The 21,397-nt window shown below is 39.3% G+C and overlaps 1 protein-coding gene across 9 annotated transcripts in view; it reads right to left on the bottom strand.

Annotated features, from left to right (window-relative positions):
- Positions 1 to 8,119: 8,119 nt before the first annotated feature.
- JAKMIP3 (Janus kinase and microtubule interacting protein 3) overlaps positions 8,120 to 21,397 on the bottom strand; it is a 150,437-nt gene continuing 137,159 nt past the window's right edge. For 8 of the 9 annotated variants that reach the window (XM_034776588.1, XM_034776594.1, XM_034776592.1 and 5 more), the window contains 7 exons: positions 19,023 to 19,088; positions 18,461 to 18,529; positions 18,292 to 18,369; positions 13,228 to 13,431; positions 12,559 to 12,624; positions 10,651 to 10,723; positions 9,732 to 9,818 (listed from right to left, as the gene is read on the bottom strand). In XM_034776588.1, the coding sequence (XP_034632479.1) occupies positions 10,673 to 10,723; positions 12,559 to 12,624; positions 13,228 to 13,431; positions 18,292 to 18,369; positions 18,461 to 18,529; positions 19,023 to 19,088 (534 nt within the window). In that variant the 3' untranslated portion in view covers positions 9,732 to 9,818; positions 10,651 to 10,672. Of the gene's footprint in view, positions 9,819 to 10,650; positions 10,724 to 12,558; positions 12,625 to 13,227; positions 13,432 to 18,291; positions 18,370 to 18,460; positions 18,530 to 19,022; positions 19,089 to 21,397 lie in introns of all 9 variants that reach the window. The other variant, XM_034776596.1, reaches the window with a different exon arrangement.

Raw genomic sequence — 21,397 nt, forward strand, 5'->3', positions numbered from 1 at the left:
TACCTAAAGACTGGACTGCTATAACTCTCTCTGCCAAGACTATTCATCATGGTTAAGCAGAAATTCCAGCTTGTCCAGCACATGGCAGCCTGCCCTCTAAACAGGACTAGTTGGAGAGATCACCTCTCACCAGTCCTCTGCAACATCCATTCCCAAGCAGGTCCAATTTGAGGCCCTGAGGCCCACCTCAGGGTCTGCTTCTCCATCCACATCCCTCAATACAAACAGACTATAATGTGGTCCTATGCATCAATTACGCCCCTCTTAAACTTCATGTTAAGGTTTAAATGGGTATTCAGTAGTGTATAGAGTCTCACAAATTTCACCTTACATTGTTAAAGCTTATTGGTTACCCCAGGGGTGGGCAAACCTTTTGGCCCGAGGGTCACATCTGGGTACTGAAATTGTATGGTTGGCCATGAATGCTCACAAAATTGGGGGATGGGGTGCGGGAGGGGGAGTGAGGGCTCTGGGGTGGGGCCAGAAATGAAGAGTTCAGGATGTGGGAGGGAGCTCTGGACTGGGGCAGAGGGTTGGGGTGCAGGGGCGGGGGGGGGGGTTGAGGGCTCCAGCTGGGGATGTGGGCTCTGGGGTGGGGCTGGGATGAGTGGTTGGGGGTGCAGGAGGGTGCTCTGGGCTGGGACCAAGGGACTCAGATGGCAGGAAGGGGATCAGGGCTAGGGCAGGAGGCTGGGGTGCAGAAGAGGGTCAGGGATGTAGGCTCCAGGCGGCACTTACCTCAAGCAACTCCTGGAAGCAGCGGCATGTCCTCACTCTGGCTCCTATGCAGAGGTGTAGTCAGGCGGCTCTGCGCGCTGCCCCATTTGCAGGCGCCGCCCCTGCAGCTCCCATTGGCTGCGGTTCCCAGTCAATGGGAGCTGGGGGGTGGCGCTTGGTGCAGGGGCAGCGCGCAGAACTCCCTGGCTGCCCCTATGTGTAGGAGCCAGAGAGGGGACATGCTGTTGCTTCTGGGAACTACGCAAGCCCCAGACCCCACTCCCCGGCAGGAGCTCAAGGGCCGGATGTGGCCTGTGGGCCGTAGTATGCCCACCCCTGGGCTACGCTGTACAAAATATGGGCCTAATTCTGAGAAGTTGTGAGTATCTGCAATCCCCATTGACATCAATGGGCTCAGCACCTCTTAGGATTTTGCTGAATGTGTGGATATGCATAATTATGTAACTGCACTCACAAAACATATGCCTGCAGGTAGATGATTGTATGTGAAGGTACTATTTTGGTCATGTAAACTTGTGTTGTGTGTGTGTGTGTGATTTCACCTTACTGGCAACTGCTGAGGTTTAGCTCTGAAAGTCTTATTTCATAAAGCATGTGTGGGTGGGCGTCTGTGTCTTTGTGTGTGTTATATATAATAGAAGGACAAGGTGGGTAAAGTAGTAAATTTGATTGGACCAACTTCTATTGGTGAAAGAGACAAGATTTCAAGCTACACAGAGCTCTACACATAAATACACAGGCGCATGTATGCAGATACACACACAGCTCAGTGTGTTTAAGGCCAAGTTTCCACTGAGCTGTATACTTCCTTTGACTATTAACAAGAATGGACTGTAACTACTTGCACATCACAGTGAAAAGGTATCCCTAAGTACTGTATTTTCTGGCGTATAAGACTACTTTTTAACCCAGGAAAATCTTCTCAAAAGTCGGGGGTCGTCTTATACGCCGGGTGTCGTCTTATAGGGCGGGTGCTGAAACTTCCGAGCCGGACTGGAGAATCTGCGGTCGCCGCATATGGTGGGGGGGAGCTCAAAAACGGCCGCGGCCGCATCCCCGCCCGATGACGAGGTGAGGGGGCGCCTCACCGGGAAGGTGTAAGTGAAGGGCGGAGCAAGCTGCAGGCGTCCGGGACGCCCCGGGTATGGAAAAAAGAGATAGAGCAGCGCTGTGCCCAGAAAAACACGCCTCTTTCACCCGTCTGGCCCGCCCTTGTATCCTATTACCGTACCTCCTTCTCTGCCTCTCAGATCTCGCTCCTGAGGACTGCAGTGAAGTGGCGCAGGCGCGCATGTGCGAGATCTGAGAGGCAGAGAAGGAGGTAATAGGATACAAGGGCGGGCCAGACGGGTGAAAGAGGCGTGTTTGCGCTACCGCTCTGATAGTCTTGGAGACAGGGAGGGCTGGGCAGGCAGGGAGAGCTGACCAATCCAAGCAGGCTTTGTATACAACAACCAGCCAATCGCCGGTAAGGTACATCGCTTGCCGTGATTGGCTGGTTGTTGTATACTGGGTACCACATACAGTACAGCACCAGTATCTGTACCTGTTCATACAGTATAGCACCAGTACATACAGTACAGTATACAAATGTCCAACAGTCAAAACCCCATCATGGCTCCACCAGCAAGAAGAAAGAAATATGAAGCCAGTTTCAAACTTAAAGTTGTAAACTTTGCCATGGAACATAATAACTGCGCTGCTGCAAGACAATATGGAGTAACAGAAAAGATGGTTCGGGACTGGAAAACAAATGAAAAAGCATTAAAGAGTATGCCAAGGGGTAAGTGTGCATTAAGAAGAGGCACTCCACATTGGCCAGAACTCGAAAAACATGTAGCAGACATGGTGAATGAGCATCGCCAAAACGGTTATGTAGTGACACGAAATAAAATACATTTGTTTGCACTTCAGTGGGCCAAATCTAACCCAGATCACAGCAACAGATTTAAGGCCACTGTATCCTGGTGTACTAGATTCATGGGAAGGCATAATATGGTACTGAGGCAAAAGATGAAAATTGCCCCCAAATTACCTGCAGATCTTGATAGCAAAGTAAATAGTTTCCATCGATACGTAATACAACAGCGCACTAAACATGGCTATGCGTTAAGTAGTATTGGAAATATGGATGAAATTCCAATGAATTTTGATATGGTTGGAAATAAAACTGTCCATCAAAAAGGTGAAAAAACAATTTTAATTAAAACAACAGGACATGAGAAGTCCAGTTTTACAGTGGTACTAGGATGCACAGCTGATGGCGCCAAACTGAGACCAATGATTATTTTTAAAAGAAAAATAATACCGAAATCCAAGTTCCCTGTTGGTTGTTTTGTACATGTGAATGAAAAAGGCTGGATGGATGAAGAAGGGGTAAAGCTATGGCTTGATAATGTATGGAGCAGGCGACCAGGTGGACTTATTCAAAAATGTAGTCTACTGGTGTGGGATATGTTCAGGGCTCATTTAACTCCCAGCACCAAGCAAATGCTTGCAAGACTAAACACAGATGTGGCAGTTATTCCTGCAGGATTGACATCGTTGGTACAGCCACTGGATGTGTGCCTAAACAAGCCATTTAAAGATCGCATTCAAGAACAGTGGAATGAATGGATGGTTAGCGGCGAAAAGTCATTCACAAAAGGAGGAAACATGCGTGCTCCACAGTTGGATGTTTTGTGCAAGTTTGTCATAAAAGCCTGGAATGATATTGATGCAGAAACAGTAATCAAGTCTTTCAAGAAGTGTGGCATATCAAATTCATTAGATGGTATGGAGGACGACTACTTGTGGCAAGATGAAGAGGAAGCCGAAGCTGAGACCACACCATCTGATACGGAATTCGATCCATACGATGACTGCCTTACAAATGTATCACAAGATATCATTGATGTACTTATGATATCAGATGACGAACAGGAGGATTTTGAAGGCTTTTAAAGGGAAACTGTCACGCCAGCAAACCCTGTAAAAATACCGTAGCTTGCAGTTATGATGGGCGTTGCTAACTCGCCAGGGACTTGCCCGGCACTTGCTCTCTCTCTCTTGTTTGTTATCTTCCTCCTATCATCATCAGTTCCAGTTTGGTTGACAGCTTAGAAAACAAACAGCATGGCAGCTCCCATGGGTTTATTGTCTTATCCTTCCTTTCAGCTTTAGAGTGAATTAGGAAAAGTTTAATCCACTTGCACTGTTTTATGTTTACATGTTTGATGACAAACAGCCTTATGTTTATAAGTGACAGTTTTCCTGCTAAGTACCTGCATGTCATAAGCATTTGAATTAAAATTACCATATTGAAATCAAATCTGATGTTTTTTAAATTTTTTTTTGGTGTGCGTTGGAAGAGGGGTAGTCTTATACGGCGAGTATATCCCAAACTCTATATTTTAACTGGAAAAGTTGGGGGTCGTCTTATATGCCCAGTCGTCTTATACGCCGGAAAATACGGTAATTCATTTTTGTCAGCCAACTGTACTTCAACAGATACACTGGTTTATAAGATTGAAATGTAGGAAAATGAATGATTGCTTTTCTATGGCTGAACTACAATGGCTAGATTTTTGAGTAGTATTACTTGAAGGTATTTTGACTTGTGCAAACAATACCTATTCTTACAGTTCTAAAATCTCAAGTATAATTTAAAATACACATTATACAAAATAATTAAGACAGCACAATCATCCTAAAACTCCAAACTATGTAACAATGCAAGCAGCCTGACAAAACACAAAAGAAAAAAATATTGTACAGCTTATTTATTTTTTGGTTGTAGCTCCCTCCTGTGGCTGATTCTGATGATCAGTTCTATGTCTCGGAAACTACTCCAATGACACTCACCTTTTCCAGCTACCAAACATGTTTAACTGTTTGTGGAGACTTGTCTGGCCTCATTTAAATTCAATAACCAAAAGGGCTGCATTTGAGCGGTGCCCTGAAATTTAGAAATGATGTGTGGTTAAAGGCTCATTTCGGCTCATAAAAGCCCTATTCACCAAAGCTCTCTACCAAAGTGAAAATGTGGTAGCAAACACATATTAGGAAATCAATCTAGATAACGAAGTAGAGTGACAGCATTTCAGATAGTAATTTTTCAGTTTTCAGCAGAAATCTGAGAACATTTTAGTTTGCGATACTTGGGTTTTTGATGAAGAACAAACACTTTCCAGAGAAAAAATAATTGAGTTTTGAAAACCCAACTTTTTGTTGAAAAATAGTTTCAAACAAAAATTTTCAAGAAGCCCTAATTACCTTTTGTATTTGCAACAGATGCAAATCTAATGAGATGATAGAATAGTACACATTTTATGGTTATAGATATACAATGTACAGTAAAAACTTTGTTATCCAGCATGCCGGAGGATTGGGGGGTGCCGGTTAGTCAAAAATTCCAGTGAATTAAGAGTTATACTTACCAATGGAATACCAATTTTCCAAGAACTAGAATACAATAAAACGAATAAAGTATAAACTAGTATACAGATACTCACCAATCCAATAGTAGTACTGCACTGTAGAGTGGTTCGTTTCTTGAAGCACTTAGCCTATTGTATAGAAAACTTTACCTGTATACACCTATCTTATGACACTACATATCACTATGGGCAGCGCGTGGCATACACCCAGATCACTAAAAATACACTTACCACAAACTATACTGAGCATAATTTAATCTTTCTTTGATGATTCAGAAAGCACTTCAGGATCTTGCAGTGCCTCGGGGTCATCATTATCAACATTAATTATCATTGTAGATTTAGAAGGAATAGGAGATTGGACTGAATCTGTAATAACCCTATGACACACCCTGGAAGCTGCTTTTTTGAATAAATCCCTGATATCAGCTTGCTTAGTTGTCTTCTGCCTCTTTTGCATAAAAGTAGAGTGCAGAATGTGCAATTGCATAACTTCCTGGGCAGGATACTAGTCCCAGTTACTAGATTGAAGATTTGTATTGGGAGATACCAGAAATGCCGGTTTAATAGAGCTTTCTGGTTGATAAAGTGCCAGACAACACAGCTTTTACTGTATATTTATCACCAACCATAAGTATGTAAATGGGAATGCATATAAATGGACAAATGAGGAGATGTATGATTTGAGAATATTCACTGTTGTTAATCTAGATTGGTAGAGAGACTTTTTTGCTGAGGTTACTTTATGGCTGAAGCCTTCATTTTTTCCTTTAGCACCAGAGCCACTCATGTTAACATCCTTACACAGTAGTGCTTGTTAAATATATAGTGGGTTATAAATGCTATTACCCTCCATTAGCTTCAAGTTCTCTCCACTGTAATCCATTTCCCATGCTAGCAATAACTAGGAAGCATAACAGTGCACAAACCTCAGAAAAGTTTGAGGGATATGCAAAGTTTGGGGTTGACTGGAACCAGTTTATCTTTGCTGTCTTTAGGAGTCTTTGTGGTGGTTGTTTTTTTCCATTGTCACCTTTTACCTCAGTCACCCCAAGTTTCCTGGTTAGCTGTAGTTCTAATCTGATTACACTAGATCTGATTTTTTTTCCTTATCTTATTTCATTGAGCTTCTTGTCATGTGCTGCCAAGCATATAAATCACATTGCTCTCATTGGCCGGTTGAACATAATTTAGCAGTTGTGTGCTCCCGGTTTTTAAGATGTTAGACTGCTAAATTTGAGACATATCAGCTCCTTTGGGACAACTGGACTGGCTTGTGGGTTCAAAGAAAATGATACAAAGAAGGGTACATTCATAAGAATGAACATGACCGCAATTTATGTACCTGTAACTATATGAGAACAATATGCGTTACTAAATCTGACAGTACCAATTTAGAATGATCATTTATAACACTTCCTATATATCCCATGCAAACTGTCTTTACACTCCCTTATCTGTTTACATTTTTAAAAATGTTAAATAAATGGGACAAACCAATACCCTGCATCCAGACACCTTTAAACTTTGGGGAAATTCAAATCAAGATCTGATCTTTCTGCCTGGATTCCAACTCTTATTAAAAAACTAAAAGTAATTGAAAAAAATTACAAGAGGAGGGATTCATGGGTGAAATGGAAAGAGAAAATGCTTATATTTTTAGTCCTCTTCTGCTAATGGTGATATGATGGATTGCACAGTAATTGAGTTATCAGGATAATCTCATTGGAAACAATGATAATTAGGCAACAGTTTCTTCTAATGTTTCTGTTTGGAGCTGGGTGGCAAATATTTTTCCCATTTGAAAGACTTTTTGAGATGGCAAAAAAATTTCCCATCCCAAAGCTGGACAAAAAGTCAAAAATCTCAAAAATGCTTGCAAACTGATAATCTTGAAAACATTTCTGGTTTGGGTCAATCAAAATATTTTGTTTGATAATTGTGGAACATTTCATTCAGATTTTGACTTTTTTTTTTTAACCAAAACCCTTTTTAGCATAAATCAACCTAATTTTTAAAACAAAATTGATATATGAAAGTGTCAAACAGGATGTTTTCACAATTTCAAAACTTTTTTTTTAGAAATGTTTTGAATCAGGAGAGTGACTGAAACTGACCCTTTCTCAGACAATTTTGGTTTAATGAATCAGCATTTTTTCTGATTAAATAAGTTTCATTAGAAAATTCCTGACCATCTGATAAGAGCTGTGCAAACTGACAGTTCACAAAGTTTTGCATAAAACCTGGTTTGCACGGTTCACAGGATCCAAAGTTCTAAATAGATTGGGTGTGAATTAGCATGACTTTCCCCATTATGAACCCAAAGGCAAGGTTTTGTTTTGAGTGGCGCATATTCACTCAGATGCATTCCAAATGGTGTAGCAGAACCAAAATCTGGGGACTAGCTCTAATGCAATGACTGAACTCTGAACTCACGAAAACAAATTTCACCTTGTAGAACTGGAATACAATGATGTGAGCTAGATATAAAACAATAATGAGTCAGTTCCCACTAAAGTAGGAACTGCAAAAGAAGTATGTAGGCTTTATTGTAATTACTCTGCTTACTACTACTTGGTCACACCAATGAACTGTAGAGCTGGCCAAAAAAAACAGTACATTTTTTCAGAGCTCTAGAGTCAGTCTCTGTCTCTCTCAATCTATGCTGTATATAAATAATTAAATATTCATTGGGCCAGGGACAAAGTGAGAGAGAGAGAAAGACTGACTTCTAGAGCCCACTGGTTAAGGCACTCACCTGAGATGTGGGACACCCCCCTCAAGTCCCTCTGAATCATGCAGCACAGACTTGAAACAAAACCAATTTCAAATAATTTTGTGGTTGAATTTAAACAACAGGCACAGTTCTCTTCTTGAAAAGCATACAGATAACTAAGGACCAGCATAAATTACTCCACTAAAGAAAAGCTGTGTGAAAGTGTTAAACAGATATGCATTATTTAGGAAAGTTTTCAGTCTTTTATATCCCAAAAGGAAACAACTATTCACATCTGTTACATGTATATGATTGTCTGTGGGTTTGTACAAATTTGATAGTCTTTGATAAGTTTAAAAGTATTTTTGATTAAGAGGAAACATGGATCTAGAGAATAAAATGATCATTTGTTATTTATTATACTGAAATATTATACATGAGGCCTCTGCCTAAAATGAAAAGTGGATACATAACATTTACAACAAATACTGATTAGGTCAGAGTTTCCTCTATACTGTACTTAAAACAATGTTGGCTTGAGTGAGGACTGCAGGATCAAACCCTATTCTTGTACTTACAAAAGTGTAAGCAAATCAATGATCTGCTAGACATTTCTTCTTACCTTTCAGTAACTTCTTTAGTTTTGCTTTCTCAGTTATGCTTCCCAAAGAATAGGTACAGTTTCTTCATCATCTCTCTGCTCCCTATTTTAGATACACAGCAGTTGTGGAAAAGGCCAGATGAGATGCTTTTTATATATTCATTGGTAAATCCAGATTTTGGCACTTTGTTTCAATTTCTCTTGTTACTTTTTGGTGAAGTACATTTGTGTGCTTTCTTTCAGAGTCTTTCCTTTGTGTATCTTTCTACAGAAGACTTTTTTTTTTCATTTTTCTGACATTTAAATCCAAGAGATACAATCAGGGATTCCCACCTTCCTTGCTTGTGCTTTCTTGTCTCAAATTAATTAAATCTTCTTTTTTACACACATTCCCATCTTCCAGCATTCTGGACATTCAGATCAGTGACGACACATTTTCACTTCTATTCCCTTTACAGGTTCAAAGTTTCCACGAGACACTGCTGAATGCTTCATCTTCATTGAGGAACTTAAGTGCATTATACGTTATTGTGCCATTTTTCTCTTAGTGTTACAGAGCATAGTTTGCTGAAACTTCAGAACAAAATGAAACCTTCACATTCTGAAGGTTCAGAACTTTGTAGACACACCTCCCCACCATCATTAAGTGCTTGGGATATTTAACAAATCATCATACATACCCTGTGCTATGGAAAAGAAATACATTCTTCTGAAATTATCAGATGAATTAATTCTACTTCCCATTTCAACTGAAGGAAAAACATCTTGGAATACAATGCTTCATTTCATTCACATTTATGTTTTCATCATAGACTAGTCTGGAACTCTTTTTAAAATCTTCCTTTAAGACATGTATTTAAATAACTATGAGTAACACATATACATGAGTGACGTATAAAACAGGACATGATCACTTCTTTACAGAAGCAGTTTACTACCTGCTTAGCAGGGAACCAAAATATATTCACTTTATCTGAATTAGTATACTGCTTTTTATGTAAAGCTGAAAGTTGTTTCAAGCAGCAGAGACGGGGCTTCCTTTAGAGAAGCCTGTAATTGTTAATTTTTTTTTTAATTTTTTTTGGCTTTCGTCTTAGACAGTTCTAATTCTAGCTTATAAAAATGTACAGTCATAGACATCAGAAGAGCAGACTCCACTTTAAGAAATTCCCATACATCTTAATTCATTGTCTAAAAGGGTCAAAAAGATTATATCCTCAGTCTTCAGTGACAAAATATATATTTGGGCTTCTAGAAATAGTAATGTCTTCTTTTTTATTTCACCTTGGTAACCAAGGCTGTCTTGCTCAATAAGAATATAAGCATTTCTAGCTTCCTCAGTAGTCTGAAACAAGAAAATTTTCAAAGACATGGGATCAAAGGAAAGTATATCCAGGAAAAAAAATAACATGCATAAAATATCTATAAGGTTCACATTCACAATCTATGATAACTTAAACTAGACTATTCATATAATAGAGGATTTGCATTACATTTTATTGAAATGTTATATACAGCAGGAATTGTCCCATACAATGCCATCAATTAGATGATGGTATCCAACAAATATTTCCCATTATTTCCTTAAAGACACGGTCACACTCAACAGAATGGGAAATTTACATTCAAACAATGTAAGGGCCCTGAGACATAATACTTTTAAAGGAAACAATTTCTGGCAATTAGATCTGAAAATATGACAAGATTACAGAAGTGACTCAGCCTAAACCAAACTCTGCATCATGCAAACCTAGCTGGATACTGAAAATGCATAATGGATTCATATTGAATAAGATTACTGAATAATAGCTAGCTATAGCAACTTCTTCATGCCAGAATATAATCTGCCATCATGGGAATACTGATAAACTGACATTATTTTTCAATTTTCTAGCAGCGGGGTTGTTTTTACTTCTATAGTAGTTAGTGCCTTCCTTGTCCTTCCCTTTGCATGGAGAAATCTTAAATTAGAGTTTGTTCAGCCTATATACAGAGATCATTTAAGGATGCCTTATTCTTTTCCATACATTTCAAATTCTTTAGATACTTCCATTATCAAGTGACTCCCTGCTGACCTGACCACACTACAGATGCAGCCTGCATAGTGATAGCAGAGCACTGAAGGTTGACAAGAATTGGACCAGAAACAGGAGATAATCAGCAAACAAAATACTTACCATCTGTACTTGGGCTGATGAACTATGACCAAAGAATGAAAGCTAAAGAGAAAAATAAAAACAAAAATAAAAACTGAAAAGGAAATAGGGGAGGAAGGAGAAAAGGAAGGAAGGAAAGAAAGAAAGAGAAAAAGAATTTACAGTGTGTCTAGTGAGAAATAAGCCACGGTTACAGACAAGAGGAAGGCAAAACTGTCATTTGAAAGGAAGAGAAATAAGTAGTGATGGGTGAACTTCCAAAGGTTCAGAATCTCTGACTGCTCAACTGAACCTCTTGAGTCTGCAAAACGGAGCAGAATCTCATGAGATTTCCTGCACATATGCATCCTGTCCAGGCTGGAAGCAAGAAGGGCAGGAATAAATGAGGGGTGGGAGGAAAGCAATTAGCTCTTTTGAACCTTCAAAAAAAGGTTTTCTTTAGGTTTGGTTCTAGTTTTGGGTGAAAGTTCAGATGAATTGCTATTATATATGAACAAATTCACCCATTCCTAGAAATAAATGCTTTTACTGTGGTTTATTATACTTTTAGGGTAAAATTCACCAGTTGGTGCAAGGTCCTCTATGTCATGGAACCCCTGATATTCCTGTGTTGAGTGGAGTGGAAGGGTGACAGGTGAAGTGGTCAGCAGGGGAGCCTCTGAATCTCCTTATATGCTGGGAAATGAGCCTCATGCCAACTCCAAATGTGTCAGGATGAGGAAGTGCTAATGACAGGCTGAGAGCAGTGTGGACAGCAGGAGATATGGACAGCAACACCAAAGGCTTGAGAAGTGGCTGTAAAGGTGATGCTCTGCAATCCCCTGACCTGCTTCCAAGTTACATAGGTTCCCCTGCCCAAATCTGCATAGTTCTGCAACACCAAGCCCATGTACTAGACATCTGTGTGAAAAGAGGTGGACAGAGGAAAAATCAAACTGCAACCTTGGAGCATTCTTTCCCAGAAGGGTTTATTTTGAAATGCAAGATGCTCCCTTCCATGCTCCAGCATTAGGTCAGCCTGGACGTGATACATGCCAGACACTGTGCTAATGCATCTCCTCAGATATCTTCTTGCTTTTTAAGCTCACAGGTTTATTTGAAATTATTATTAATTTTTATTATTTATTTGCACTATAGTAGCACTCAAAATGTGCATGTGCTAGGTGCTTCCCAAACAGAGAGAAAGACAGTGTCTTCCACAAAGAGTTTATGATCTAAAACCTTTCGCACATTGGCACAAGTTCCAATAAAATGACAACTGATTTGAAACTTTGCCCTAAACTCAAACCATCCCAATACACCTCTACCTCGATATAACACTGTCCTCGGGAGCCAAAAAAACTTACCGCATTATAGGTGAAACCGCGTTATATTGAACTTGCTTTGATCCACTGGAGTGCGCAGCCCCCCCGGAGCACTGCTTTACTGCGTTATATCCAAATTCGTGTTATGTCGGGTTGCATTATATCGAGGTAGAGGTGTATCTAAAAAGGTCTGGTAAACTTGTTTGTTTCTATCCTCATATGTTTTCGCACTTCCTGTTTTCAGCCAAGACTGGAAGCCCAAGTATTGAAATACCTGGGGAAAGGCCTCTGTCATTGTGCTTCCCATCCAATCAGAATACAGAGAACTGGTGAGAATAGGCTTTCCAGACCAAATAGCCATGGCTAAGTTTGGATAAACTTCAGAAATGCATCATCATTTCAGATGTTTAACTGAAGCAAACCTCAATCTTTAGAGGTTTGTCCATCTCTTACACGAGATTTTGCAATAATACAATCTACACCAACAGCGCAAGAGTGAATCAACATTACAAGAACATTTATTTGCAACTTTACTTTCTTGATAAGGTTATTTTCTTAAGATATATGAATATATATCCACATATATGTATATCTTATCATTGATGTTTCATTTATATTACCATACCTTTTCTTCTAATTCTTTTATCTGTCTTTTTTGACCTTCAATTCTTTCTTCTAGCTCCTTAATTCTCTGTAAGATGTAAACCATAAAACAGTGTGTTAGTAACAAAGTTTTCTGAACTGGGAAGAGAGTTTTTTTTTTTAAAAAAAGGAAACTGTAACTGATATACTGTGGTTGCAAACTGATTTGTGTTTTCATTTGTAGATGTGTCCTGATCCAATACAATGACTGTATGAAAAAGACATTGAAAAAACAAACACCAGGCTCATATTGGGGATATAGCCCAGGCAAATAAGAATCTGGCCCAAAAGTTGAAGGTTATGAATGAGGTTTTCAAAACTTCCTAAGTGATTTGGATGTCCTATGCTGATTAAAATGAATGGGAAACTTTGTGTCTAAATCCCCCAGGTGACGTTGAAAATCTCAGCCCTTACTTTTAACTTCACCCAGATACATTGGCTTGCTGGCAAAGGAACTGGACAAGAACTAAAGGAAACATTTGATTCACAAAGCTGAAACATACACTGATCCTCATTCAGTATAATAAAATAATAATACTGACCTCTTATATAGAAGTAAAAGAAGCAGCATAGCCAAGAAGAAAGGAACAGAGCTCACCTGTTCATTATGCTTAAAAATGAGGGAGACAAACCTCTTTGTATCAATGTGTACCTGCTGTGCATGTTGAATGAGCTCCATTCTTTCACGCAGAATCTGGGCATCTCTCTCTCGGAGTTCACTCATAACTTGGCGTTTCCATTGCTCTACAGCATTCTTCAGCTTGTTTTTCTCCTCTTCTGAAAGAATTTCAGACATTTTGGCTCCAGCTTCCTGCTGCAGGGCATCATATAGCATGGCTTCTAATTCCAGAATTTGCTAGACAAAACCAAAATAAGGCGGTTAGCTTATCCTTTTCTCTTACAGGAGGGTCGAGGATTTTGTCAATGTTATTGAGAGCATGGCTTGTCCCAAGTAGCGACGCAACTGGAAGTGATCTTGGCAGACTTGGTGCTGAACCACCTGAGAAGCATAGCCCATCAGGAACGGAGCAAAGATTCCTTTAAGCCACCTTCTTGTTGCCTGGACTCTGGGCTGCAGTGACAGCCAAAGAGGTCCTCAGTGCAAGTTAGAGCAGCCCCAGGGACTGCTCTCATTTGCAGCAACCTCTGCTCACCTGCCTTTGTGCATTCCAGAATCATGGTAGTACTGAGCACTACAGGCATGCACTACCCCTTACACTGGGGCACCCAGTGCTATACCCCTTACACTGTTGAGCCAGCGGAATTGTCCCTGACTCTCTCTCTCCTCTATGTCTCTATACTCTGCTGGAGTGGTGTACAGGAGCCAGGACTTGGGCACAATCAGCCTCACAGCATATTCCTGAAATAAGAATTAACATTCAATTACTTAACACTGTAAGGTTTCCAGATATTAAATGAGTATATTCTATCCTCTTCCAATGTATAGATGTCCCATTGATGTCAATGAGAGTTTGGTACAAAGAGTTAAGGGAGAATTTAACCCTAATATATAGTAGGAAAGGCACAAGGTTACAGTCCAGTACAAGGAAATTACTGTATGTATAAGGAAAACTAACTTCCACTTAATGTCAATGCTTGAAGTCAATAGGAACTGTTTAAGTACTGCAGGATTGGATCAGAATTGTAATAAACAATGGTAACATCTTCCTTTATAGGACACATAGACAGACCTAAACTTTGACTTTCCTTCATATAATTTTCATCTAATTCTTTTCATGAGTATATTTGATTTTTAAATAATTGCTTCAACACTTTGTCAAACAAAACAAAAGTCTGCATCCTCACAGCCATATTAACAACATAGTGTAACATCACGAAAACAACAAACGTATGGAATCTCCATTTCAGTTTTGAGGTTCTAAGGGGTTGTTAATATTACAAACAAGGTTGGGAAATGACCCTGTGTTAAACACTAAAAACTATTCTGCTACCTTGACGATGTATTTTTAAAATGTAATTTTTGTTGTTCATATACAGATTTGGTTATCAACATTGTGAGGAAAATATTTCCTTTACTGATTCTAGCAGGAAATGTTTCTCTTAAAGGAGCAATATATAAAAAGAACAAGTGGCCTGACTTGTGTAATTAATAAACACGTGAGATGGCGTATTCACTTTTCACCCACTGTTTGCTTTCATTTTATATTTCATTCAGCTTGAAGACTGAAAATAGACTGGTCAGTTTTATTTTTCTCTCTCCTCTATTTCTTGTCACTTTCACTTTCTCATGCCTGCACTAGTACAACTGCACCATGTTTTGGTTGCAGGGAGTTATTTAAATCCCAGCAGAAAAACATGTTCATAGACATTTGGTGTGGACACAGAAACAATGAGACATAGACACCATAATATGATGAATTTCAGAGGGTACAACTTTATTTAAAAATGATTACCTAACCAGGGTAAGCACCCGGAACTACCCACCAGGGTTGTTCCAGTGCAGTTCTCAACTGGCACCAGCTGCCCCGGTGGACTATAAATCTCTGGGTAACTGTGAAGGTCATGCCCCGTTATGCCCTCAGGCCTGCCATTGGCCCTTCCTGGAAACCAGCGTCCTGACCTGCTCCTCTCCTCGTCACTGGAGGCAGGAGAATTAAGATGAGGGGTTGCACAAGATATAGCGGTTTATCCTGTCACCATGCAATGCTATGCGCAGATTCAAGGCCCAGGCAGCCCACTGGGTTATGGGACCTGACATCGGACCCTTTCTGGCCTATCAACTGACAAATTTGAGACAACTGTAACTTAAATCCCCAAACCAGACCTGCTGGATGTTGGGTGAAAGGTGAAAAAATCCATGCAGTAGTTTTCCAATCATGCCATATGGGAAACATCTCTTTCAGACTGGCAGTCACCCTTGACCCCAGCATCACTACAGATCCTGCAATAGACTAAGGATGGGGAGCCCACAATGGCTATCCCACCGAGGCAGAAAGCTGAATTGACCCCTCTTGACCTCCACAACCGCCGTTCAGGAGCCTCGTTCCAAACTAAAAGATATATCTAAAAACCAAGAATTTGTGAGAGGTTAGTCCAAATGTAGCCTCATTAGTATTTCAGTGGGGGATTTGTAAAGAGAAAAAGAGTTAGATGCTTGAATCCTGTTGACTTTCTCTGGGAGTTGGCCACTACACTCCAATTTGTGCCTTTGAAACTCTCCCTATAACACTACTGCCACAGAAAAGATCAGGGAAGTGACCAGAAACATGAGGAGAAAAGTGTCTCATTTCTGAATTGTATTATAAACCTTTTCTCCCTAATGATTCATCTTCTCAGCTCATCCTTTCCCCAAGTAGCTGGCATGGGATATATTGTGTAGCTAGGTTTGGAGAATCTAGCTATGAGCATAAGTGCTAGAACTAGGGGTGCTGCCGCAGAGTGGATTCCATCATATCCAGGGTTTACAGTTTGGTTCAATGGCTCTCAGCACCCCCACTATACAAATTGTTCCAGCACCCCTGGCTATGGGAAAGATCTATTAGGGTATCTAGTCCATCTCTCTGCCAAAGCAAAATTATTCCCTATTGTACATTTACTAGTGCTTTGTCCCACCTACTTTTAAATCTCCCATATGCAGGTGTGGGGATGGTGTTCCATCACTTTGTTTGGGAGAATATCATATAATCCAATAGATCTCACTGTCAGGAAATTTTTTCTTTTTCCTTTTCTCAGATTCATCCCATTGCTATATATTATACTCCATTTTACTATTATAAATAATGCCTCTCTCTCCTTAGTATATATACTCTCCAAATTCTTGTAGATCTATGTCCTCCCTCAGTTATATCGTAGGATAGATAGATTAATAGATTAGATTTAATCAATAGATAGATTAATAGATAAATAGATATCTATCTCTCTATAAACATGCAAGCTTTCAGTATAAATCAATCTCTCCAGCCCACCAATTATTCTTATTTCTCTTCCCTAAATTTCTACTAATTTGTCAATATTTTTATGAATAGCAATGGGACGTAAACTGCTGAACCCACAGTATTAGGAAGCTGGAAGTACTGAATAGCTACACAATACTTTGCTGTAGCCAGCCTACCAACTGCTAGACTTTTTGGTGGGATTATACACAGATAATGGAGAGGGAATGGTGCACTCACCAGGAATAAAAGTATTCTATGATTCCCTGGTAAAGCTTCATTCTCTAAGTTAAATGGGTAAATGCTTGATCTGGGAAGATTTCCATATTTAAATCAGTCTCTGAAGATAAAACAGGTGAAGCAACATTGTTTTGTCTATGAAAATTCTGCACTGCATTCTGTGTACATTAGGTTCAGTCTGCAGGGATTTTTCATTTCATGCATCATTTATATAATCCCAGATACATAGCGTTCTGCATATGGCACAAGAGTGAGCAAAGATGAGCTCTGACCAGCTGGATAATGGACACCAGATAAATTAGTTGCTGAACTACATGTATTTTCTCCAGAGATGACTACAGAGACTTCTCAGGCTTGCAATATTATAGTGCCTTCCATGACCTCTGTAGACCTTCCATCACTGAGATATTCCTTCCCTAATATTATGACAGATTGCATTGGGAGAATGCAATAGCTGACTCACAATATGCTCAACTGTGCTCAGAAATAGCACCAACACACTAACTTTCTTCCTATTGCAGCTGATGCGGGTGGTGTCATTGTGATAACATAACAAAAGTCTTTCTTTAGTTTGTTTTATGCTATGGGAAGTTTGAGGAATATGTGAAGGGAAAGGAGTTATGACAGTGCCAATCAATCTTCCCCTTTACTGCTATGCTCACTCTCAGAGTACTTCAGAAATAGGGAGCTGTTTTATAACTGCTTATTATATGCAGTTCTTGACCAGGGATGCTGTGCATGGAAGTTAGTCCCAGGAAAAACTGAGTACTTGGCAAGATCAAGCTCTTAAAAAAACCCAGAGGACTAAAAAGGGTATTGAATAAAAGCTCTCCCAAATCAAATGTTCTCAAACCATAGCATGTATTAGCCATTCAAAAGGAGAACTGAAGTATTCTTCTCAGCCCTTAGAAGACATGACCATGTCCAAGATACAAATAATTCCCAAAGCGCAGGAAAAAGCTATAACCATGCAAAATATTGGTATAAATAAGTCATAAGTATGTTTAGCTAGTTTTTCTGGTGGTGCGAATCTATAGGTTCAGCTGTAAATACGATCACAATTGTAGGGAACTGTTTACTGAGTAAGTAAAGTGATCAAATTTAGGGGTCAGGGTTAGCTAATATATGCTAGGTAAACCTGACGTAAACTCAACATTTGTCCTAATGTAGATGCAGGATACACCTACTTTAGCTAAGTGATTTGTAGCCTAGGTTCCTGGGACAAATCCTGAGATAGAAGATTTATTTTGGAGGGAAAAGAGAATACTCACAAAATATTGTTCCATAAGTTGCAATCTAGAATCTCAGCTATGTTAAACTGTTTGTACAATACAAATTAATAAATAATAACAACACATGAATATCTAAGGCCCTGATTTTCCAAAGAGCACCATGCAAGCATGAGGTTTGCCCATAGGTAGCTCATTGCTGGATCAAGGTCTAAATAATTTGCTTATAATTCAATTTACCTACTCTTGCAGCCCACTGGAACTCAATGGAATTCTGTATGCAGAAGGACAGTAGGATTATATAAGATCATTTATTAAAGGTAGCATAGGTCTACCAAGACTGACTTTTCTTACCTTGTGTGCTTGATCCAAAGACTGTTTCCTGTAGTCAAGTTCATCATCCAAGTAGCCCTTTTGTTTACTAAATAGCGCCTAAGGATGTAAAGAAGACTAGGTTATCTCAATTACTTTAGCAACAACTTGAATGACTGTTCTTTTATTGTCAAAACACCCCCTACGGTACCTTTTCATTCTCAAGATCTAGCATCTTTTGCTGTAGTGCAGATTCTGTCACTTCGATCTGCTGTAGCCACTGTATATAAAAAGATAACAAGAGATTAAGTCCTAAATCTTGATAGATCAGTTTCCAGAGTCAAAATGGCAGCACACAGCTTCTGCCAAAGAGCATGTTCTTCTACTAAACTTTTATTATAACTCTAGCAGACCATATGAGATACATTTAATTTAAAGCCACGGAGGGGGGCAGGTATCAAGCACATTAGATAATTATTATATACATTGATGACTGGGGGATGGACACTTTCCCAAAGCCTTGCAATATATCTTTTATAACTCAAATGGCATTAATATAAATTATGGTACTGTCTGAACATTATCTTTATATATTTTTCCCTCATAAATTACTAAGTTTTACAAAAGGATAATTGTGCTTAAAAAATTCTATCATTTTGTGAAGAAACAATTATTTACATTACCAATGTGCTCAAGTCAACCCATTCGGAGATGGGCAAAACTTTGTATAACATGATTTCACTTACTAGGGATGTATATGTATATGTTTTTACCTTTTCAGCCAGTGTCAGAACTGTCCTTGCTTGTATGACAACTACTTGCTCCTCGTTGGTCAGATTCTGCACCAAAAGGAGAATATAATTACAATAAACCTCAATGCCTTGATATTGGTTTTGGGCAGCGCTTGCATTAAATATATCCAAACTTAAATAGTATGAAATAAAAATTCATATTTTAATATAGAATATGGTTGTAATTTTTAAAGTTAATGCTGAGTTGTTACAGTAAAAAACTGTATTTCCTAGAAATTCTCATACACAATAATGTAAGTACACCTAATTCTCCTTAAAAGCTTCACACTTACCAACAAACTGTTGGCACATCAAAAACCAGCTGATTTTTATTAAGTGGCACTGTTTCCTTTCTTTTCCCAACTGGGGATAACCGCACAATTACACAAGACAACACATAGTAAAGAAAAGAAAAGAAGCAAATGTGAAAGTCCCAAAACTGTTGGTTGTTGAAAATGTCTAATTAAAACCTTCTTTTTACTTCAGATTTTGATTAAAAGTGAACACACCGTCAATATGCATGTGTGTGTTTATTGCTGGCAATCTTTAAATTATTAAAACTACACTTATGAACTGCAAATGAAAACTAAAACATTCATAGATTTGAAATGGTTAGAATTTTGCATATTATCCAGCTGGCATGTTATTTTTATGCTTTTGCCTCTGTTGCACAAGCCTTAACAGACTACATTCTTTGTCAGTGTTAGCCGAGCAACATTATGGCGTTAGCATTATAAAAAGGCTACAGGGCACCCAGTGCTGAAAGCAGCATCTCAGTTCTTTGCTAAGCATTCTGGTGATGTCACATTGATGTATTAGGCCATGCATTGCACAAGAATGATGTCACCAATCTAATCTTGGGCCTGGACTCATTTGCACACTGAACATCAACATGTTCATAATATAAGTGAAATGTCTGGAGGAAAGAACAAAAAACAGGAAAGGCTCCAGTCCTGCAAACTCCAATGCCCATAAGCAGTTCACTGAGTTAAATGGGACTGCTCACATCTGGCAGTCCCTTCTATGCATTAAAAGAAAACCAGTAACAGTAAAACCAATTAAAAAAAATCAACAAGAAATAGAAACAAAATAAGAACAGCCTAGGAATCAGTAGGTACTCTTAAAAAACAATAATAAAGGTGAGCAAATAAGTCAGGGTTTAACAATAAATAAAGAAAAATAGGAAAAAGTAAGAATAAAAAATGGTAAAAAAAATCTCACTTGTATTTTCCCTTCTGTCTCCTCCCTTGTCTGTGTATGTCTACCTAGGGTCCTATCTTGGAAACATTTATGTATGTGAGTAACTTTATGTGAGTAGTTCAACTGAAGACAATGGAAGTATTACTCACATGCATGGTTGTAGGATCAGCACTTACATAGTTAACTCAAACTTTTGTATGTCTGTAAAGTTGTTTAAATACTCTTGGATACTCTATTATTAATAATGCTCATTCTTATTCCTCTTCTGACTCGTCTCAGCTGTCTGTTTGGTTCTGTGATCCTGGATCTGGGCAGCACAAACCAGCCTGAACCTAGTGAATATGTACTTGGGGCGGTTATCCCATGCCACTGCTGCCCGTGCTACTGTGGCTACCCTACTATTTTTAGCATGCTAGCTCAGATAAGGGCTAGTGCAAGTATCAAGTATCAGAGGGGTAGCCATGTTAGTCTGTATCCACAAAAACAATGAGGAGTCTGGTGGCACTTTAAAGACTAACAGATTTATTTGGGCATAAGCTTTCATGATCCATGCATCTGAAGAAGTAGGATTTTTACCCACGAAAGCTTATGCCCAAATAAATCTGTTAGTCTTTAAAGTGAGAGTATGTGAACTGGGAATCATGTCCGTAGCTCACGATGTATATGTAGCCTGAGAATGTTCCAACAGCGCATGGAGAAATTATGACCCACATGGCCTAATTAGAACCTCACAGGAAAAGAGAGGCTATTTTAAAGTGCCTCCACATATGCTGGCTGGAGCTTTGTGGCTGGCTGGCAACATTCAACTCTCACTTTCTACTGCAAAAGCTAAATAGAGGTTTCTTTAACAAACCTATCTCAGCTTCAGCAAAAGAAAGGACTGCAATCCTGCTGGCTACAAGCACTAAAGATATGGCTACACTGCAAATGAAGGTGTGACTGTAATATAGGCAGGCATACATGTGTTAGTTTTAAACACACCATTTAAACATCACATAGAGGCTGTACTAGATGTTGATCAGTTGAAAACCCCTCTCTTTGCACCATGGACCTTGTCTCTGCAGGGCTGGTGTAGAATGTTAGTAGAAGAGAGAACTGGGGACTGGCCAGGTGAGAAACCATGCATCCATGTTTATGTAGATCCAGTGACTCCAGTT

This window comes from Trachemys scripta, chromosome 7, assembly GCF_013100865.1.
Source record: "Trachemys scripta elegans isolate TJP31775 chromosome 7, CAS_Tse_1.0, whole genome shotgun sequence".
Taxonomy (NCBI): Eukaryota; Metazoa; Chordata; order Testudines; family Emydidae; genus Trachemys; species Trachemys scripta.